Source organism: Bufo bufo, chromosome 2 (assembly GCF_905171765.1).
Source record: "Bufo bufo chromosome 2, aBufBuf1.1, whole genome shotgun sequence".
Taxonomy (NCBI): Eukaryota; Metazoa; Chordata; class Amphibia; order Anura; family Bufonidae; genus Bufo; species Bufo bufo.
Window position 1 is genome coordinate 744,796,144 of NC_053390.1, and position 24,299 is coordinate 744,820,442.

Genomic DNA, 24,299 nt, shown 5'->3' on the forward strand with positions numbered 1-24,299 from the left:
TGATGCATGTACTGTAGACCTGTTTGGCTACATTTTCTCTTAGGATCCACCGGTTAGTGTGCTCTGTTAAATAGTGAGTGAAGGTCATTAAGGCTACCCCCCTAGGGCACATGAATAGACCTAAACAATGTGATGGGACTTTATAGTGAGTCAGTTTTGCCTATGCATAATTATTATTTTTGATAAATTTATGAAATGTTGCACGTTGTTTAATACGTTTGGTGCATCTTTAAATATGTCTAGAGATGTTGCTTCAGTTCTTATACCATCCACTACTGGAGTGGGATTGTGACATTTGTGCGGCAAGTGGTGTAAAATCCCCAAAAAGTCACAAATTTTTGACCAAGTAAGCCTAAAAAAAAAAGCAAAAAAACCCCCTATGGTCTTAAAATGAACTAGGCATAAGGAGAAAAGTCCAGGCATGTGGAGAACAGTCTACTTTGAGACTTCTCCCCGTGTTGCATGGCTTGATTGAAAGGTATCTCCCAATATACAGAGACAAACAGATCTATTAATGAAGCCGAACATGATGGAAAGAAGCCTTGCAGTGGACTTTTCTTCTTATGCCTGGACTTTTCTCCCTGTACCTGGTTCATCTCTTCTCAGGCCCCCTGTCAGGATCCCATGCTGCTTGTGGTTCAGGCAACATAAATCGGATGACATGTTCCCTCTAATACTATCTTAGGGAGTAAGCATGAAAAAATTTATTATGTGTTGCAAATTGGAAGCATATGAAACCGATAAATGTTTCCAATCACTGTCAGAAAACACTGATGGTGATGAACCAACACACATTTTATTAGAAAGATACAGATCTCTTGTATGCTTACAAACTCCTCACTAGATGGTACATGACACCACACAAACTGAGTAAAATATACTCCCTCACTTCTAATAAATGCTGGCGATGCATCACACACGTGGGAGACTTCCTCCATATTTGGGGGTCTTGTCCTAAAATAACAGGCTTTTGGGATGATATCTTTTTCCAGATTAGGAAGATTCTAAGATTATCAGATAGCAAACTCCCCTGTCTTCCAGAAATAGCCCTACTCTCTCTTTTGCCTCCTTCCCTGTCCAATATGGAAAAAAGCTTGACAAGAATTCTTCTGGCATCTGGTAGATTACTCATTGCTACAAAATGGAAGTCAGGTGATATACCCTCTAGATCTCAATGGTCTGCCAAAGTCAATGATATAGCCAGACTGGAGGAACTCTCCCATTGGGAACTTAATAACCATTCTAAGTTTGAAAAGATTTGGACGCCGTGGAAAACAAAGGCATAACCAGGTATTCTTCAATTACATAGCCAACCTGTAGTTTTGAATCAAACTCCTTCCTTTAGTCCCTGGCAATAACGGGAATACTAGAAGGTTAGGTGAAGCCGATATGAAGTCTCTGAGTCATAAATTCATAAATTCAAGAAGTCATGAATCCGGGAAGTCAAATTTCAGAGTCATAAATCTTGTGGGCTGATATAGACTGCTTGGGTTTATCCAAAGCACTGAACCTCCATTACTGGATAGTCTAGAGGAACTTTTGTTATTACCCACCCCCACATATAACCCTCCTCCCCTACCCCACCTTTCCTCAGTTCTCCCTTCCCTTTCTCCCACCCTTTTTTGTTCCCTCTCTTCCCTAACAACTATTCCCAATTCTTCTTAACATAAGCTGTATTTAACTATGGTCTAGATAAAGTGAGGATTCCCTCATTCAGTAGAACCATCAATGCTATACTGACAATTCTATCACAATTGTTGTCAAGCAATGTTATGTATAACCATATATTGTACAACAATGCAAGCTGATTTATTTTACAATGTTCAGATGTTACCATACTTTTATGTAAATGGTGATTGCTTATTGTCCTTGCTCTTATGTCACGCTAGACCACTTTTGACATATGTAATCAATAAAAAGAATTTTGAAAGAAAGATACAGATCTCTATATAATAAAAAAACATTTTTTGTTGATTTTAATAATAATTTATTCACTTAAGTCTGGACAAACCCTTTGACAATTTAGCATTAAGAATGCAAATTTTAGGCAGAGTAATACTTTAAAGGGGTTTTCTCATTAAGACTAGTGTTGAGCGAACTTTTTTTTAAATTCGGCATCTAAATGTTCAGGTTCGGGTTATCGAAAAATCGCGTTATGGATTCTAAATTCCATTATGGTCCGTGGTAGCGGAATCCATAACGCGAATAACCCGAACCCGAACTTTAGACGTCGAACTTAAAACACAAATTCGCTCAACACTAATTAAGACAACTATCCATCAGATAGGGGATATATATGTTTGATTGATGGAGATCCAATCATTGGGTCCCCTACCAATCACAAGAACAGAGGCTCATGCTCCCCTTTTGAATGCATGCCTACTGCTCCATTCAACCCTACGGGATTGCCAAAGAGGCCAAGTACAAGTGCTTGTCTATCTCTTGAAGCCCGTCAGAGTTGAATGGAGGGGCAGTGTGCATGCATGATGGCTGCTTCATGCAAGCGGGGGAGCACAGGCATACGTTCCTGTGATAGGTGGGGGCCACAGCAATCAGACTCCCATCTAAAAGACCCTTGTCCCCTAAGTTTTCTTTATGGAACAACCCCTATAAATTGTGTTTATAATACATAACCTTTCCGCAGTCATCTAATAGTCTGGGTTATTTTGTTGCTGTCACTTATTTTCCAGTGTAGAATCTGTTTGTCCTGGACCTCAGCTACTATTTCTGGGTCTCCAATGTGTAAATACATAAATAAGTGAAAAATTGAGAATCCGGCTGGAGATGATTACATTGCCGCTCTTGGAAATTGTATTACTCATGCAAACACACTATGGATGCATGAAAAACAAAATCCATTTCCCATCTATTGCATCTCTCGTGTCTTCATGAATGAAAAATGATATGCTGCTGCAGGTCTCCTAGGTACATTACACATGGAGTCATAACCAATAATATATATTTTATAGCAATAGACCCTGTTGGTGCAAACATTTACATGTTACTTAGATCTATGACACAGCTAGAATATGATCTCTTTTTTACTGTATTTGCTTCCTTGGCCCTATTCTAAATTATTATGCCATTTACCATTTCAGCAGAAATCCTTGGTTTGTGTAGACACAATAAAATATTTTCCAAAGGCCACTAAGTCCCATATAATATATCATTACAGTTTACATTCCTTGTCTGTAGTTATTATTATTCTAATTAAAGAAAGGTCACCTTTCTACTGACAATACTGATAATCAGAACAAAGAGCTGACAAAAAGAAATGTAGCAGTGCTGAATTTCTCACCTGGCACAATCCATGCATCATGGTATATCTGTGCTTTTCCATAGGACCACAGGTAGACCCAGTGAGTTATCTTAAATCAGTAATTAATAATGGATTTGTCCCCTTAGGAGACAGAAACGCCTGGATAAGAACATTACAAGAGGCATTAAGAAATCAAGCGGAGAGGAATCCCGTGCTCAGCACCTGTGATAAAAGTGGATACCTTGAATTAAAGGGATATAAAACGAAAATATTTACTGTAGTAAATGGAAGAAAATTATGGCTCAGCAAAAGCAAACAGGTACATGTAAAAGTAATGCATTTATATTCACAAGCTGCCAGAAGATTCTTAGAAACTAAATTTAAAGCTGAACTCCACACTGGATCATTTTGGCACTGTATAGCTCTGCTGTTTTTGCATTGACAGGTCCATGAGTTTGATTAAGAAACCATCAATTCTTCATGTTTGCACTTTAATTTATCATACAAATTGTCACTAGTCTATTATGCATGTATTACATATGAGGTTGTATATCAGCCGACTTCCTGGATACCCAGATTCCCTCTTGATTATGAACAGTACATATCTAGACTTTCCCTAATCTACAGTATACAGGATATTTAACAGGGATTTCTAAGTCACTGGAGTCCTCCATACAGACTGTCCCTGCTGAAAAGTGGATGTTTAATATAGATGGTTAGTTGGCCGGTACATAAAGGTTGTCCCTGATGTATAATGCATTTTTAACATATGTACGGTAGGTGAGATGCCTTCCTTATAAATATTCTCTAGGTCTCTAGGTCACCTGGCTACTACATAGACCGTGTGGTTAAAAACTTTGTTTGCTACTAATATAAAGCCAGCATATCCATTAAAGTAAAACTTTTACAGCAAAATACCAAAATTTGTATTCTAAAAGATTATATATTTATTCATACAGAAAACATTAAAGCATTAAACAATTCAACTATTTAAAGGGGTTTCCCGAGAGTTTTTTTTTACTGATGACATGTCCTCTGAATAGGTAATCAGTATCTGATCGACTTTTCCTAGGCCATGTGACATCACATTCATCAGTAACATAACCTAGGCACAGCTCAGCCCCTTTTAAGTGAATGGGGCTGAGCTACTATACCAAGCACAGCCACTATACAATGTATGGCACTGTGCTTGGTGAGCAGAAAGAAGGCCACGGTGCTACTGGGTCTGCCTGTGTCTACTCAAACAGCTGATCGGCGGAGGTCTCAGGTTTTGGACCCCACCAATCATATACTGATAACCTATTTAAAGGATAAGTCATTAGTATAAAACACTAGGAAAACCACTTTAACTATTCAACTATTTTGATAATTGTCAAACACTAATAACGAAAAGGCACACAAAATTCATTTTGAAATCTAAGACAGCACTATTGGGTAGACTTTATTTGCTGTCTTGTTCTCCAGTGCAAGTATGTAAAGGTTTCTGCCTGAGCCAACTCTAGAGAAGGCAACATACAGCTGTCTTTGAGAGAATCATGGTTGTTCCCACTTGACACCAGCAATTTCTTAGGGACTGGCTTTGTGCTAGATCAACAATGTCAGGTCTCCTGTCAGTACAAATTGCATCCAACAGGTTGATGTATTCCATTACATGCAGTTTTGCCTGATGTGTTGCAATATAAGCTAGACTTTCTGATTCAGTGTTAGGATAAACGTTGACCAATACTTGGTCACACAAGTCACCAAAGGCCAGGATCAATGCTGTGAACCATTATCATGGAGACATAGAAATCCATACCCCATTTATTATCTCAGGAATGTAAAAGTTATAGCTAGGCTTGAGCGAATCGAGCTTTGGATCATTCATTCAAACACTTTAATAAGACTGGCGTTTTAGACACTGGTCTTAAAAAAGACCCATAGCTGGCGGTGGATCCGCCAAAGTTATGAAGCCTCTCCATAACTTTGGCATATCCAGCCCCAGTTCTAAATGTGAGACCGCTTCCGAGCTATCTCACACTTAGACCATTTTCTACGCCTAAAACTGGTGTAGAAAATGATGAATGAGACGAGTCTGCCATCCCGTCCCCTTCTCTGCCTACGCTGCGCCCACAATTTTAGACCTGGTGTAAGCAGGGCGAAGACACAGATAGCTAATTTAGGCATATTTCAGATTAATAAATGCCCCTTTGTTTAAATGCTGTATGGAGATCTGTCTTTGTTTTGACTCCGTTCTTTTCAACCGAAGTCGCGCAAGACTTTGGTGAGTGAATTCGATATTCATTTCTGCATCTTAAAAAACTTTTACAATTTGGAATTCAAAGTTGGGTTTGTTTTTAATGATGCAGTAGTGATTACCGAATTCATTCACTGAAGTCTCGCGCAACTTTGGCTGAAACAAATTTTGCCTCCATGGAATTTGATTTGCCCAACGCTAGTTAGATATCCTGGCCTTTCAGGAACACCAATGGATACTGCAGGGCATTGTAGGACCGGTGAAATTTGTTTATCCTTTGCACCACTTTGTCTCTCTTGTGCAGGACAATATCCCAATGAGCACAATTGTCCCTAACCATGGTTATGACAGCCCTGAACAATTGTATGTATGCATTGTTCTGGTGCAACATGTTTTTCAACAAGTAGACAATGTATGGCTTAGTGAAAGGGTTGTTTCTATGACAGGCATTTACTGCAGTGCTGTCACCCATAAAATTTTTTAAAAAACAGAAGGCATAAAGGTGATGCCTCCATATTGTCCTTATTGAATGATGCCAACAAAGATCTGATTGTGTGGTAGACTTGCCCTTGGATCTTGAAGGTTGGTAGATATACTGGCTACAGCAAACATTTTCCACATCCAATGACATCTGGAAGGCACTGTTGTAGACCTGGAAATGTTTCAGAAACCTGGCAGAGTGCAGGGAGAAACAACAAGCAAAGTTGTGAGGTCTTCTGGTGGAACAGGTAGATCAGTTATTCTGACCTTTCTGCCAGAGCAGCACATTCCCGGTCATTCTCCCAAGAAAGGACACGAGCCCTGAGCTGCCAGCCTGAAGTAAATCTAGTAGAACATGGGGAGATCTCTGGATCCATGTGAGGTACAGGGCTGGTTCTAGCTTTGTTAGAAAGAGATTGTTATGTAATATATGATGTCTGATTTTCATTTTTTACATCATCATGGCATAACTTCATTTAAGTGCTCTACCTATGCACATTGTTTCTCCATTCAGCCAATCAGTCTGCTACAGAGTTTCAGCAGCTCGTGTGTTGGCTGTGATGCAGCTTATCAGCCTGGAGACATGCTTTGGTATGCTGAGAGGTTTCATCAGTCCAGTCAGCATTCATGCACCTTACTGCAGGAGTATTATGTCCTAGTGCAGGGTTACTTTTTGGAAGCATGACTGGTCAGAAAAAGTTGCAGTTTATGGGAATGCTCAAATCCACTGTAGGTACAGTCTATTCATTGTGTGTAATACGGCGAGCAAAGAAAAATGGCTGGATTGTTAAGGAAATCTCGACTAAACTGTGTGTATGTCAGTGAGGCTATGAATAAAGTACATATAGCTTCTGTTGGCTAATACGGATCAAGTGATGTGATAAGGAGAAAGGTCCATGATGTGGCAGCACCCGATTTACCTATGTGTCGAATTTGGTGCAGATTGGTCCAGTCATTTGGCCGTGTATAAAAAACAGACACCAGACAACAAAAATAATTTTTTATGTATATTAGATGTTAATATATAGATTTGCATGGCTTCCCCATGAAGAGTGCCCTTCGTCCATCTTTAACATAGGGACTAGTACATCAACAGTTCTCAATTATCTTTTTTCTCAAAGGGTTTATTCCCATCTCAGTCATTCATCTCACCATGGGGTTTTGGAAGCAGCTAAGTGAGCTTTGCTACTCTTCTTCTGTAACGTCCACAGTAGCGAATGGGAACTGTGGAAACAGTGCAGCACAATGACTATTTTTTTTTCCCGTAACCTTAAAACCATACTTTTTGCACTCCACCAGTATTAGGACATGAACCACGCAAGCTTGGAATAAATGTCAACAGAAATAGAGCGGGCAAGATAGCTCCAGTCCAATGGCATCAGCTGTCTGTCCCTGGTTTTTAGCAAGACAATAACCTTAAAGCACATAAAAGGTTCAATAAAATAAATATATTTATACAAATGAGTAAGATAAAAGTGCATAGAATCATATAACAACTCCACTTTGCATCCTGTAATTCCACCCAACCCCAAGTTTTGCCTGTTTCGGCTTCTCTGGTAAGAATTTGTGGACTGGGCAAAACCTCAAATTGGGTTTCAGCCTGCTTTGTACTAAATCCTTGCTCTTGTCTTGCTAAAAATCAGGATGGGGAGCTGATGCCATCGAACTGTTATTTTGTCTACCCTACATTGTAGTTTGGCATTTATTCCTGATAATTGGAGAGGACTTGAACCTGCCCTGCCTGGACCATGTCCCAACATCAGTGGAGCATAACATGTACTGTTTTACTGCTCTTATTAGGGAAATTGACCCTTACTTTATTGTTTTGCTACTCTTGGTATTTATTGTGTGTGTGTTGGGGAAGGGGGTGTATATACACTTTCACTGACAATAGTTTGTTTCCATAACTTGGGAGCTATGAAAACAGCTTTGCTCACTGTACCCCTGACCTCTGCAGTACACCAATGGGAATGAATGACATAGGAGTAAACCATTAATCTATACAGCTGTTCATCTGTCATAGGTTGGTCTGGATTGCAAGTTATTTTACACAACCACAACAAACTGACTATGATACAACAATGGGACCATCATGCCGTGACTATTTGTTTAGTGGGGTGAGAGTTTGACTATGGAAGATAAGGTTAGAAGAGTTAGTTTTGTTGTCTTTGCCATACTACCTACTAGGTCCTCTTCTCTATCAGAATATATATGTTTGCATGAATTGCTGCTTGGCTAGAATTTGGATACATTTATGAAATGCAACTTTAAAGAGTAACTACACTTTTAAAAAAAAATTGATATGTCATATCTGAAATGTTGATGGGCAAGGGTCCTAGCTCTAAGACCCCCACTGAGCGCTAGAAGTTCTCAGCCAATCACAGCTTCTGAGCGACTGTAGACCAGGGATCACCAACCTCTGGCACTCCAGCAGTTCTGAAACTACAACTCTCAGAATCCTCCTTTCATTTCTATGGGAGTTTACAAGAACAGCCAAGTAAGTGTGCATGATGGTAGTTGTAGTTTCACAGAAGATGGATCCCTGCTATAGACGAACTCAATAGAAAGTCATTAGAGTGATCGGTGGGAGCCTATGACAGATCAAAAATTGAAAAAAAAGTGGTTACTATTTTTTTTTAAGTTGCAAAAAAAGGCTAAAATTAAAAGACCTGTTGCATTTCTGTCTCACACAGACCCTGGCATCGAGAAAATTACATCATTTTAGCCAGGGTGAAAGGTAACAGCAGCAATGTATGTTGTGACGGATTTATCAAAGAAGAAATATACAGTCATAAATGTACCACGAGCCTTGACTGTCAAGCTTTGACTTTGGCTAAAATGACATTGCTTTTAATAAATGGGAGTGGTTTTGTCTCATATTAACAGTGCACAGTCTCAAAATCTAGAAAGTTTAAGGAGTCTTTTATTAATGTGCTGCTTTTCAGTGTCAGTTCACCTACACCACTGCTCTGGGGACATTAGACATTGTGGTCTAGCAGTGGTTAGTCATATGGCTAGGTTTGCTACTAGTTGGTGAGAACCAGTGCAGGACTCCCTTGCATAATTACAAAACAAGAGGGTCGGGAGTGTCAAGGAAAGGTTGCGGTGAAGGAAACAAGCACCATCAGTTTTGGGTGGGTAAACCCGGCAACCTAATAGCAGGCCAACTTTGATCTTTATTATGTAGTCCTCTATATTCTATGTAAGTCATTGCACAAAAAGTTACATTTTAAAGACTTTACTGGTACTAGCAATATCCTCAGGTGTTTGATAAATGGAAACTCTTGAAAACTGATATCTATAGACAGATTTTTACACTGTAAAATCATCCATCTGAAAGTCTAATATACCATGACCCTGAATTACCCCATTTAATTGACATTGTCATGGTTGCCTGTAAATATATCTGAAGTTATATGAAGCAGTGCCCAGGACTATGTTATTCCGCTTTAAAGGTGCAGCATGATGTCATGACCAGCGGAGGGCAGTCTTGTCTTAGAAACAGAAATCTAGCTACATGCTATAACCCTGAAAATTCACAAAGGGATGAGCTAATACTCTTCTTATATTGGCACACACATCCATGCTAGAAGTACTCCCATTGTGATTTATAGAGCTTTATTATGACTGCAGTGCTAAAACGTACCTAGTGTTAAAATAAGAACACATCACACTGAATTGTATTAACTCCAGTTCAGGAAAAAGTGACTCCATATAGCGTTATTTTTGTTGAGATTTTCTCAAACAGTTTTTATGAAATGTAAATTACTGCGTTCGATTTGTTCATATGTGTTGTTCACAGTAGCCTGCTGCTTTTGGACCGTCATAAATATATGAGTGACGTATTCAAAAACAACATCTGCTGTTTAATGCTCTGGCAAAAATACAGGAACAAACATAATAAGAAATAGACATTGTTATATTTTATTGATAATTATATACACTATAAATACCAATATAAAAACAAATTAAAACAAATTAAAAATCAAAAAAGTCACCACTGCGTTATTTAGATCTCCAATGGCTTCGCAGACCTCCATATGAAGTGGGCTCAATTCACATCAAAACAACAATTTAATCAAAAATAGATGGTCGCGCTGCCAGGTACAAGCTGTAGGTATCGAGTGTATATGGGAAGATGCAGCAATCTCTTCCAGTGCAGCCGAACATCCGAGTTCCACTAAGGAGTAGTCTTGATCAACAACAACCCTTCTGTGGATTTTAGAGTTTGCAGCACATAGTGAAGACCCATCAATTTTCCATTAAATAACACTTTTTTATTATACTCACAAAAGTATAAAATCAACAGGTTGGTGTGTGTATCAGCGGGAGGGAGGAGGGACTGGGGCCAGCATCTTGTTTTGTAATGGCAGCGAGGCCCGGCGCAGTAACTGTATTCTACTATAGTGATGGACGAACATCTGCTGGGACGGTTCGCGAACGCGATCGCGCAAACACGATCAAATGTTCGCAAACCGCAATTTCGCGGCGGGTCTCATTTATTTTAATGGCAGGCGAACCTGAAAACCCTTAAGCTCATATTTGCAGCCAAGAAATAATTACTAGAAGTGCACAAATAGTCCCACAACATGGACAGTGACATACCAGATGTATTATTTGAATTTGCGATCTCCATTCATTATATTTTTCAATGCAAAATATTGGCAATATAATTTTCACGTACGCGCATGCGCAAATGCACTATACAGTACCCAAGTGCACTATAAAGAAAGTATATTGGTATATAACACCCCGCTTCAATCAGTTATTTTGGGGGGGGACTGGTATATCACACCAGTAGAAATTATTTGTTCCAATAATGCTTGTCCCTTTATATACCGTATCGCAGCAGAACCGCACACAACTGCCGCACAATACAAATGCACTATAATATACTTTCTAACATAGAGTATATTAAAACATTGTACAAGGAAGGCAATCCATTAGAATATACATGAAGATAAAACGTAACTAATAATTTTACTATGAGGGTCCATTCACACGTCCGTAAGTGTTTTGCGGATCCGGCAATATGCATTCCGCAATTTGTGGACCGCACATCGCCGGCACTATAATAGAAAATGCCTAATCTTGTCTGCAATTGCGGACAAGAATAGGACATGTTCTATTTTTTTGCGGAAACGGTAGCACAGATGCGGAAGTGCGGATCCACAAATGTGGATGGGGACAGCACATTCCGGCCCCATTGAACATGAATGGGTCTGCACCCGTTCCGCAAAATTGCGGAACGGATGCGGACCCATTTTGCGGACGTGTGAATGGAAAAGATATCCCTCAAAATGAAAATAAATTAAATTATTAAAGTTAAAGGGGTTCTGCACTTTGTTTTAACTGATGAGCTATCCTCTATCAGCTGTTTGAGAAGGCAGCGGCGCGGCCTTCTCACTGTTTACCGCTTGCCCAGTGACGTCACGACTAGTATCAACTAGCGTGGGCGGGGCTAAGCTCCATTCAAGTGAACAGAGCTTAGCCCCGCCCACGCTAGTTGATACTAGTCGTGATGTCACTGGGCCAGCGGTAAACAGCGAGAATGCCGCAGCACTGCTGAAGCGCCGCTGCCTTCTCAAACAGCTGATCAGCGGGGGTCCCGAGTGTCGGACCCCCGCTGATCAGATGCTGATGATCTATCAAGAGGATAGATCATCAGTTAAAACAAAGTGCAGAACCCCTTTAAGCAAAAAAGCATAGATGTGGTAGGCACCAAATCAGAAACCATATGTCCTACCACAATCCGGGGGGGTTCCAGTGCACATCCATGTATCCCGGAGGGAAAGCAAAAAACATCTATCCCTGGGCTAGATGATGATGTGTTATTGAAGGACAGGGTGGGCAAAGAACTGTCCCTGATATTGTCCTACAGGGGGGTGCTATTCTGGCCCTGATAGCCTAGCCACAGACCACCCGCCCTGATAAGAGCGACCCTGTCCGGAACCTTACCCTATATAAAAATGGCCCTGGTAAGCCCCTAGCCCCTAGGCCCCTGACTTCCAGGTGATCACTATAAAGATCTATGTGTGTTTGACTCATTATAAAAGTATATTATAAGTATATCGCACCCCTCTGTGTATCACACATATAGATAGCACACCTATACCAGTCCTTAAAAGGACTTTTGTGGCCCTATTAGCTAGCGTTTGGTGTCCCTAACAGCCTGTCCCTGCTCCACACAGCAACCTCTCCCTACACTGGTAAAACACTGAATGTAAAATGGCGGCCAGATCAGGTTTATTTATAAGGTAGGGGGTATGTCCATGTGCTGAAATGTCTCAATTGGCTGTCCTGTACCACCTGATGGATGTGTCATGGGTCAAAGTTCTTCATAATGTAAAAGAATATGGCGGGCGCGAATTTCTCCATATGTTCACATGTTCAGCGAATCGCGAACACGCAAAGTTCGCCGCGAAACGACCGCCGGACGAACCCAAGGCTATTCTACTACACCGGGCCCCGCTCGCTGTAGTAATCATATAGGCAATGTTAATTCATCTCCAATCCAGGCTGTAGTACGGTACTTACTACTAACTTCCATAGCAAGCAGGAGGCCGGGCGAGCGGGCGTGAGGCGGCAGCATAACTCACTGCGCCACGCGCCTGCTCCGCCCACTTTATGAATGAAGCATGCGGCGCGTGACGTAGTGAGTGACGCCGCCGCCTCCCGCCCGCTCGCCGGGCCTCCTGCCTGCTTTGGAAGTTAGTAGTAAGTACCGTACTACAGCCTGGATTGAAGATGAATTAACATTGCCTATATGATTAGTACAGTGAGCGGGGCCCGATGTAGTTGAATACAGTGTCTGCATTGGGCTCCGCTGCCATTACAAAACAAGATGCCGACCCCCACCCCCTGTATTGGGGGTCATTCACTACACAGGGACACTGTTATTGGGGGGGGATCCGTGGATGACACATAGCATAAGATGCTATGTGCCATCCACAGATCCCCCCCAAATCAGTGTCATGCCATTCCCAGATGCCCCCATAACAGTGCCATTCCCAGATGGCCCCATAATAGTGCCATCCCCAGATGCCACCATAACAGTGCCATCCCCAGATGCCACCATAACAGTGCCATCCCCAGATGCCACCATAACAGTGCCATCCCCAGATGCCCCCATAACAGTGCCATCCCCAGATGCCCCATAGCAGTGCCATCCCCAGATGCCCCCATAAGAGTGCCATCCCCAGATGCCCCCATAAGAGTGCCACCCCCAGATGCCTCCATAACAGTGTCAGCCACAGATGCCCCCATAACAGTGTCATCCACAGATGCCCCCATAAAAGCGCCATCCACAGACCCCCATAACAGTGCGTCATCCACAGATCCCCATAATAGTGTCATCCACAGACCACCATTAATTCAAAACCCACTAAAAGCACACGTTTTGGTTCAAAATATTTATTTTTCTTATTTTCCTACTCAAAAACCTAGGTGCGTCTTATAAGCTGGTGCGTCTTATACGGCAAAAAATATGGTAAGCTTGAAATACAGCAATAATTTTCTGGGTTTTAAAAAACACCTTTTTTGGTCTAAATACTAAATTTTACAGCCCTTGTTGCATCTGTTAGTGTGAAATACAAGCGTTAGATACTGCTGTCATATTCTGTTATAAAAATAAATCACCCATTTAGGGCAAAATCATAATTTTGAGGCATTTGCTGCATCTGTCACTGTAAAATACAAGCTTGAAATACTTCAATAATTTTCTGGGTTTTAAAAAAAACACCCATTTTTGGCAATACCCTCCATCTGGGGCCTATGCCGCATTTGTCAGTGTGCAATTTAAGCTTGAAATACAGCAAAAAAAAATCTGGGTTTTAAAAAAAGCACCCATTTTGGGCAAAATACTAAATTTGCGGCCTTGGCTGCATCTGTCATTGTTAAATAAAAGCTTGAAATACAGCAATAATTTTCTGGTTTTAAAAAAGCATCCATTTTTGGCAATACCCTCCATCTGGGGCCGATGCCGCATTAGTCTGTGTGCAATTTAAGCTTGAAATACAGCAATAATTTTCTGGGTTTTAAAAAAACACCCTTTTTGGGCAAAATACCAAATTTTACAGCCCTTGTTGCATCTATCAGTATGAAATACAAGCGTTAGATTCTGCTGTCATATTCTGTTATTAAAAAAGCACCCATTTAGGGCAAAATCCTAATTTTGCGGCGTTTGCTGCATCTGTCATTGTTAAATACGAACTTGAAATTCTTCAATAATTTTCTGGGTTTTAAAAAACACCCATTTTTGGCAATACCATCCATCTGGGGCCTTTGCCGCATTTGTCAGTGTGCGATTTAAGTTTGAAATACAGTAATTATTTTCTAGGTTTTAAAAAACACCCTTTTTGGGCAAAATACTACATTTTACAGCCCTTGTTGCATCTGTCAGTGTGAAATAGAAGCATTTTATACTGCAAATATTCTGTTATAAAAAAAAACACCCATTTAGGGCAAAATCCTAATTTTGCAGCATTTGCTGCATCTGTCATTGTTAAATACAAGCTTGAAATACTTCAATAATTTTCTGGGTTTTAAAAAAAAACATATTTGGCAATACTCTCCATCTGGGGCTATGCAGCACTAGTCAGTGTGCAATTTGAGCATGAAATACTGCAATCATTTTCTGGGTTTTAAAAAACACCCTTTTGGGCAAAAGAATAAATTTTACAGCCCTTGATGCATCTCTCAGTGTGAAATACAAACATTAGATACTGCAATCATTTTCTGTTATTAAAAAAAACACCCATTTAGGGCAAAATCCTAATTTTGCAGTGTTTGCTGCATCTGTCATTGTTAAATACAAGCTTGAAATGCTTCAATAATTTTCTGGGTTTTAAAAAACACCCATTTTTGGCAATACCCTCCATCTGGGGCTATGCAGCATTAGTCAGTGTGCAATTTGAGCATGAAATACTGCAATAATTTTCTGGGTTTTAAAAAACACTCTTTTTGGGCAAAATAATACATTTTACAGCCCTTTTTGCATCTGTCAGTGTGAAATACAAGCGTTATATACTGCTGTCATATTGTGTTACAAAAAAAACACCCATTTTGGGCAAAATACTAAATTTGCGGCCTTGGCTGCATCTGTCATTGTTAAATACAAGCTTGAAATACAGCAATAATTTTCTGGGTTTAAAAAAGCACCCCTTTTTGGCAATACCCTCCATCTGGGGCCTATTCAGGTTTTGTCAGTGTGCAATATAAGCTTGAAATAGTTCAGTAATTTTCTGGGTTTGAAAAAGCACCAATTTTTGTCAATACCCTCCATCTGGGGCCTATGCAGCATTAGTCTTAAATTAGAAGTTTAATCTTGAAATACTGCAATAATTTTCTGGGTTTTAAAAAACACCCTTTTTGGGCAAAAGATTACATTTTACAGCCTTTGTTGCATCTATCAGTGTGAAATACAAGCGTTAGATAATGTTGTTCTATTCTGTTATTAAAAAAACACCCATTTTGGGCAAAACACAAAATTTGCGGCCTTGGATGAATCTATCAGTGTTAAATACACAAAAAAAACACCCATTTTGGGCAAAATGCTAAATTTGCAGCCTTTGCTGTATCTATCAGTATGAGATACAAGCTTGAAATACTGCAATAATATTCTGTTTTTTTTAAAAACACCCTTTTTGGGCAAAATAATACATTTTTCAGCCCTTGTTGCATCTTTCAGTGTGAAATGCAAGCGTTAGATACTGCTGTCATATTCTGTTATAAAAAAACACCCTTTTTGGGCAAAATACAAAATTTCACAGCCCTTGCTGCATCTGTCAGTGTGAGATACAAGCTTGAAATACTGCAATAATATTCTGTGTTTAAAAAAAACACCCATTTTAAGCAAAATACTAAATTTGCAGCCTTTGCTGCATCTGTCAGTGTGAAATACACGCGTTAGATACTGCTGTTATATTCTGTTATTTAAAATAACACCCATTTTGGGCCAAATACTAAATTTGCAGCCTTGGCTGCATCTGTCAGTGTGATATACACGCGTTAGATACTGGTGTTCTATTCTGTTATTTAAAAAACACCCATTTTGGGCAAAATACTACATTTGTAGCCTTTGCTGCATCTGTCAATGTGAGATACAAGCTTGAAATACTCCAATAATATTCTGGGTTTAAAAAAACACCCTTTTTGGGCAAAAAATAAATTTTACAGCCCTTGTTGCATCTGTCAGTGTGAAATACAAGCATTAGATACTACTGTTATATTCTGTTATTAAAAAAGCACCCATTTTGGGCAAAATACTAAATTTGCGGCCTTGGCTGCATCTGTCATTGTTAAATACAAGCTTGAAATACAGCAATAATTTTCTGGGTTTAAAAAAGCACCCGTTTTAAGCAAAATACTAAATTTGCAGCCTTTGCTGCATCTGTCAGTGTGAGATGCAAGCTTGAAAAACTGCAATAATTTTCTGTTATTAAAAAAAAAAAACACCCATTTTGGGCAAAACACTAAATTTGCAGCCTTTGCTGCATCTGTCAGTGTGAGATGCAAACTTGAAATACTGCAATAATATTTTCGGTTTAAAAACACACCTATTTTGGGTAAAATAATAAATTTGCAGCCTCTGCTGCATCTGTCAGTGTGAAATACACGCGTTAGATACTGCTGTTATATTCTGTTATTTAAAATAACACCCATTTTGGGCCAAATACTAAATTTGCAGCCTTGGCTGCATCTGTCAGTGTGATATACACGCGTTAGATACTGGTGTTCTATTCTGTTATTTAAAAAACACCCATTTTGGGCAAAATACTACATTTGTAGCCTTTGCTGCATCTGTCAATGTGAGATACAAGCTTGAAATACTCCAATAATATTCTGGGTTTAAAAAAACACCCTTTTTGGGCAAAAAATAAATTTTACAGCCCTTGTTGCATCTGTCAGTGTGAAATACAAGCATTAGATACTACTGTTATATTCTGTTATTAAAAAAGCACCCATTTTGGGCAAAATACTAAATTTGCGGCCTTGGCTGCATCTGTCATTGTTAAATACAAGCTTGAAATACAGCAATAATTTTCTGGGTTTAAAAAAGCACCCGTTTTAAGCAAAATACTAAATTTGCAGCCTTTGCTGCATCTGTCAGTGTGAGATGCAAGCTTGAAAAACTGCAATAATTTTCTGTTATTAAAAAAAAAAAAACACCCATTTTGGGCAAAACACTAAATTTGCAGCCTTTGCTGCATCTGTCAGTGTGAGATGCAAACTTGAAATACTGCAATAATATTTTCGGTTTAAAAACACACCTATTTTGGGTAAAATAATAAATTTGCAGCCTCTGCTGCATCTGTCAGTGTGAAATACACGCGTTAGATACTGCTGTTATATTCTGTTATTTAAAATAACACCCATTTTGGGCCAAATACTAAATTTGCAGCCTTGGCTGCATCTGTCAGTGTGATATACACGCGTTAGATACTGGTGTTCTATTCTGTTATTTAAAAAACACCCATTTTGGGCAAAATACTACATTTGTAGCCTTTGCTTCATCTGTCAATGTGAGATACAAGCTTGAAATACTCCAATAATATTCTGGGTTTAAAAAAACACCCTTTTTGGGCAAAAAATAAATTTTACAGCCCTTGTTGCATCTGTCAGTGTGAAATACAAGCATTAGATACTACTGTTATATTCTGTTATTAAAAAAGCACCCATTTTGGGCAAAATACTAAATTTGCGGCCTTGGCTGCATCTGTCAGTGTGAAATACACGCGTTAGATACTGTTGTTCTATTCTGTTATTAAAAAAACACCCATTTTGGGCAAAATACTAAATTTGCAGCCTTTGCTGCATCTGTCAGTGTGAGATACAAGCTTTAAATACTGCAATAATATTCTGTTATTAAAAACACCCATTTTGGGCAAAACACTAAATTTGCAGCCTTTTGCTGCATCTGTCAGTGTCAGATAAAAGCTTTAAATACTCCAATAATATTCTGGGTTTAAAAAAAAACACCCATTTTGGGCAAAATACAAAATTTGCAGCCTTTGCTGCATCTGTCAGTGTGAGATACAAGCTTGAAATACTGCAATAATATTCTGGGTTTAAAAAAACACCCATTTTGGGCAAAATACTAAATTTGCAGCCTTTGCTGCATCTGTCAGTGTGAGATACAAGCTTGAAAAACTGCAATAATTTTCTGTTATTAAAAAAAAAAAAACGTTTTGGGCAAAACAGTAAATTAGCAGCCTTTGCTGCATATGTCAGTGTGAGATACAAGCTTAAAATACTGCAATAATATTGTCGGTTTAAAAACACACCTATTTTGGTTAAAATAATAAATTTGCAGCCTTTGCTGCATCTGTCAGTGTGAAATACACGCGTTAGATACTGCTGTTATATTCTGTTATTTAAAATAACACCCATTTTGGGCCAAATACTAAATTTGCAGCTTTGGCTGCATCTGTCAGTGTGATATACACGCGTTAGATACTGGTGTTCTATTCTGTTATTAAAAAAACACCCATTTTGGGCAAGATCCAAAATTTGCGGAGAATGAGGAGAGCATCGAGTAAGTGACGTGGTCCCGGTCGTGGTGCTGCTGGTGGAGCTCCTGTTGCAGGGAGAGGATGTGGTCGATCTGTGCCAGCTACACGCACAAGTGAAACACCTTCCTCAGGTGCGAGTAGGCGACAGAACCTGCAGCGGTATTTGGTCGGGCATAATTCGGCTCTACAAATGGTGAGGCCAGAACAAGTACAGGCGTTAGTAGATTGGGTTGCTGACAGTGCCTCCAGTTCCTTCACATTGTCTCCCACCCAGTCTCCTGCTGAAAGATCAAAGTTGGCACCTGCAGCTGATGTCCATCAGTCTTTCACCTCACCCCCTTGCAAATCAGCCAAGCAGTCTGAGCCCCAAGTCATGCAGCAGTCTCTTCTGCTTTTTGATGACTCTGTTAGCAGGGTTTCCCAGAACCATCCACCTAGCCCTGCCCCTGAAGTAGAAGATATTGAGTGCACTGATGCAAAACCACTTATGTTTTAAGATGAGTACATGGGAGGACCATCACAGCATGTCTCGGATGATGACGAAACACAGGTGCCAACTGCTGGGGCTTTCGAAAGTGTGCAGACCGACAAGGAGGGCAGGGGTGAAGACTGGGTGGAAGATGATGTGGAGGACGATGACGTCCTCGACCCCACATGGAATCAAGGTCATGCGAGTGACCTATGTAGTTCGGATGAAGAGGCGGTGGTCGCACAGAGCCACCAGCACAGCAGAAGAAGGAGCAGGGTGCAAAAGCAGAGTGGCAGTCCTCTAGATAGTACACCTGCTACTGCCCACCGCAGCAAGGGACCGAGCACACCAAAGCCAGCTCCAAGGAGTTCCCTGGCGTGCCAGTTCTTCAGACATGTGCTGACGACAAGACACGAGTAGTTTGCACGCTGTGCAATCAGAGCCTGAAGCAAGGCATAAACGTTCTCAACCTGAGCACAACCTGCATGACCAGGCATTTAAGTGCAAAGCACGATCTGCAGTGGAGTAGACACCTCAAAAACCAAGAAAGGTCTCTGGCTTTTCCTGCTTTCCCTTCTGCTGCAGTCTCGGCCTCTTCATCCACCTCTGGAGTGACAGTGGCACCTGCCACCCCGCAAACAGAGGATCTGCCAGCAACACCACCACCTGGGTCACCAAGCATCTCCACAATGTCCCACGGAAGCGTTCAGCTCTCCATCTCCCAAACACTGGAGCGGAATAGGAAGTACCCCCCCTACCTACCCGCGATCCCTGGCCCTGAATGCCAGCATTTCAAAATGACTGCCCTTAGAAATACTGTCATTCCGTATGGTGGAGACGGAGTCCCACAGTACATCGTGCCCAGCCCCTGATACTTTTCCAGGCGAGCCATCCCTTCCCTGCACTACCAAGTGGGGGACAAAATCAGGTGTGCACTGCGCAACGCCATCTGTGGCAAGGTCCACCTAACTACGGATACGTGGACCAGTAAGCACGGTCAGGGATGTTATATCTCCATAACAGCACACTGGGTAAATGCAGTGGCGGCTGGGCCTGAGGCGGATAGCAGTTTGGCGCATGTCCTTCCACCACCGAGGATTGCAGGACGCTTCAGTTTGCCTCCTGTTGCTTCCTTTTCCTACTCCATTTCCTCATCATCTACCGCTTCCTCATCCGGTCAGCGTAACACCTTCACCACCAACTTCAGCACAGCCAGGGCTAAACGACAGCAGGCAGTTTTAAAACATATCTGTTTGGGGGACAAACCCCACACCGCGCAGGACCTGTGGACGGGCCTTAAACAACAGACCGATAAGTGGTTGGTGCCAGTGAGCCTCGAACCCGGCCTGGTGGTGTGCTATAATGTGCAAAATCTCGTAGCAGCTCTGGGACTAGCCGGTTTGACGCACATCCCTTGCCTGGCGCATGTGCTGAATTTGATGGTGCAGAGGTTCCTTAAAAATTACCCCGATATGTCAGAGCTGCTGCAGAAAGTGCGGGCCGTCTGTGCGTGCTTTTGGCGTTCTCACCCTGCTGCTGCTCGCCTGTCAGTGCTGAAGTGTAAATTTGGCCTTCCCGCTCACTGCCTCATATGCGGCTTGCCCACAAGGTGGAACTCCACCTTGCACATGCTGGCCAGACTGTGCAAGCAGCAGCAGGCGATAGTGGAGTTTCAGCTGCAGCACGCACGGGTGAGTCGCTCTGCTGAACAGCACCACTTCACCACCAATGACCTGTGTTCCTTGTTGCACTGTTTCGAGTACTCCACCAACCTGGCCAGTGCCGATAAAGCCGTTCTCAGGGTTACTATCCCACTTCTATGCCTCCTTGAAAAAACGCTTCTGGTGATGATGGAAGAGGATGTGGCACAGGAGGAGGCGGAGGAAGAAGGATCATTTTATAGGGTTTCCGGCCAGTCATTCACAAGTTGTTCCGAGGGTGGGTTCCTGCACCCACAAACGCCAGGTACACTATCGTCCAGCCAGGGCACAGTTCTGGAGGATGATGAGGTGGAGGATGAGGAGGAGGATATGGAGGAGGAGGAACCGTGTTAACTGCAGGTTGGCACCCAAAGCAGCTCATGGCCATCACTGGTGTGTGGCTGAGGGGATACAGAGGACACAGATAATACACCTCCCACAGAGGACAGCTTTTCATTGCCTCTGGACAGCCTGGCACACATGAGCGATTACATGCTGCAGTTTCTCCGCAATGATCGCCGAGTTGGCCACATTCTAACTTCTGCTGATTACTGGGTGGCCACACAGATGGATCCCCGTTACAAGGACAACGTAACATCCTTAATTCCGTCACTGGAGCGTGATCGGAAGATGCGCGAGTACAAATGCACGCTGGTAGACGCGCTGCTGGTGGCATTCCACAGTGGAAGCACAAGGCGAGGCAGTGGAGGAGGAAGAGGTCGCCAACGCAGCTGGGGCACCACCAGCACCTCAGAAGGCAGGGTTAGCATGGCCGAAATGTGAAAAAGCTTTGTCAGCACGCCACAACAACCAGCACCACCAGCTGATATGGAACGTCTTAGCAGGAGGCAGCTTTTCAGCAACATGGTGGAACAATATGTGAGCACACGCCTACACGTACTGAATGACAGGTTTTCCCCCTTCAACTTCTGGGTCTCCAAATTGGGCACATGGCCTGAGCTTGCCCTTTACGCCTTGGAAGTGCTGGCCTGCCCTGCAGCCAGTGTATTATCTGAACTTGTGTTTAGCACGGCAGGGGGCGTTATCACAGAAAAACATAGCCGCCTGTCCACAGCCAATGTGGACAAGCTCACGTTCATTAAAATGAACCAGGCATGGATCCCACAGGACTTGTCCATACCTTGTGCAGAATAGACATGTATGCCAGCCATTGTTATACTACAGCGCAATTGCTCATTGTTGTATTTTTGATATTTCCCACTCTTTTGGGGTGTACCCTAATTTAAAAATAAATTAATTAATAAATAAAACCAAAAACCAGTGTTGGCTACCTCGTCCTCCTCCACCACCGCTTCCACCTACACCGCTATATCCACCGCCTCCTCAACCTCCTACTCCATATGGACCTCCACCTCATACATCGAGATTTTAATTTGTACGTATATTTTTTTTTTTTATGTCAGTTCACTAATTTGTCTGTTACATTTTTGGGTAAAATTCACAAATTTTTGGCTGTGATATACCCCGGCTCTACCTAGTAGACAGGTAAACAAATTTCACAGAATTGTCTGTTATATTTTCGGGTGACATTTACCAATTTTTGGCTGTAATATACCATCGCTCTACATAGTAGACAGGTAAACAAATTTCACTAATTTGTCTGTTACATTTTCGGGTGACATTCACCTATTTTTGGCTGTGATATACCCCTGCTCTACCTAGTAGACAGGTAAACAAATTTCACTAATTTGTCTGTTACGTTTTCGGTTGAAATTCACCAATCTTTAGCTGTGATATACCCCTGCTCTACCTAGTTGACAGGTTAATAAATTTCACTAACTTTTCGGTTACATAGTTGGGTGACATTCACCAATTTTTGGCTGTGATATACCCCTGCTCTACCTAGTAGACAGGTTAATAAATTTCACTAATTTTTCTGTTACATTGTCGGGTGACATTCACCAATTTTTGGCTGTGATATACCCCTGCTCTACCTAGCGGACAGTTTAATAAATTTTACAAATTTTTTCTGTTACATTCTTGGGTGATATTTTACCATTTTTGCCGTGAATAAACCCCTGCTCTGCATAGGTGACAGGGACCGAAATTTTAAAACATCATCTGTTCCATTGGTGGGTGACATTAACCCATATCTGGCATTGAAAAACCCCTGTTCTGCATAGGTGACAGGGACTTAAATTTCTAAAATTCGTCTTTAATTGGCCCTTTCATTCGATCCTTCTGCTTTAATAACTTGCTTGACCACATTGCAGCCATTGACCTCCCTTGGATGTGGTTTCTCTCCGGCGTGGAACCCTGATTCGCCACTAACCATGATCAACATGGTAGGCGCAGAAAAGAACATCGAAAGTTGATAGAGCAGATATCCAATTGGATCATGGACATCACGGGGACGTGCATCATGGTGGAGCAGTATGTGTGCACATGCCTATATGTACTGATTGATGTGTCTGCCCCCTTCAACTTCTGGGTCTACAAATTGGGCATATGGCCTGAGCTTGCCCTTTATGCCTTGGAGGTACTGGCCTGCCCAGCAGCTAGTGTATTGTCTGAACGTTTGTTTAGCACGGCTGGAGGGGGTTATAACTGGTTATATTGACCAATATTGTGGGGTGTACCCTAATTTAAACAAAAAATAATAAAAAATAAAACAAAAAAGCAGTGTAGGCTACCTCCTCCTCCTCCACCGCCGCTTCCACCTACACCGCCACATCCACCGCCTCCTCAACCTCCTACTCCATATGGACCTCGTTCTCCAAGATCAAGATTATTATTTTTTATTTTTACATATTTTATGTTATTTTAAGTCATTTCCCTATCCACATTTGTTTGCAGAGCACTTGCCATGCTCTTAACTACATGTTGCTGCCATTTTTCAGCCCTCTAGCCCTTTCCATGACTTTTTTACTGCCATTTTAGTGCTCAAAAGTTTGGGTCCCCATTGACTTCAATGGGTTTCGGGTTCCGAACTCAAACTTTTTTGTGAAGTTCGGTAGAACCCGTCCGCTCAACTCTAAATAGGAGATATATTTGGAAATGTGGGAAACAATAATGGGTATAATCAGATAAAGTGACCAGTTTTCACTCCCTCACTCTCTATCAAGTGTATTTGCTGGCAGGCTGTTGTCAGCTTTGCTTCTGGCAACTAGTTCTACATTACAAATTCCTGCAGAAACTATTTCTATACTTCCATACAAATTACATTCTTGCAAGCAATGAGGAATTGCCCTCTTTTCCCCCCTAGAAACCAGTTTCTATTTACTGTTTGTAATTGGGTATCTCTGTGCATTATAGCCGTGTTACTGAATATGTTGTACATTACTGAAAGAGGACAGGTGGATAGGATACAGCAGCATACACATTTCACTTCAGTAAAATTATAACTGTGTTGCTGAAGGCAGCTGCATCACAGCATCTAGTTCAAAAGACATCTGGAATAACAGCAAAAAATTTGCTTTGTCACACCCAAGTTTTAGTGAATGCAAGTTATTCTTTGAAAAAAGCACTCAATTATTTTACTGCAATAATGATCATAACACCATTATCATAGCCCTTTTATTGGACATGGTTTATATTGCTAAATAAGGAGTAAGGGGTAGATAGGATACAGCAGCAGCATATCCATTTTATATCAGTAAAGCAAATTATGAATGTGGCAGTG

General features: G+C 41.3%; 1 protein-coding gene across 1 annotated transcript in view; it reads left to right on the top strand.

The window, feature by feature from the left end:
• Nucleotides 1-24,299, top strand: part of ARAP2 (ArfGAP with RhoGAP domain, ankyrin repeat and PH domain 2) — a 703,001-nt gene that overhangs the window by 125,283 nt on the left and 553,419 nt on the right. Inside the window, exon 9 of the mRNA XM_040419005.1 lies at nt 3,406-3,578. Coding sequence (XP_040274939.1) covers nt 3,406-3,578 — 173 coding nt within the window. The remainder of the gene's footprint in view (nt 1-3,405; nt 3,579-24,299) is intronic.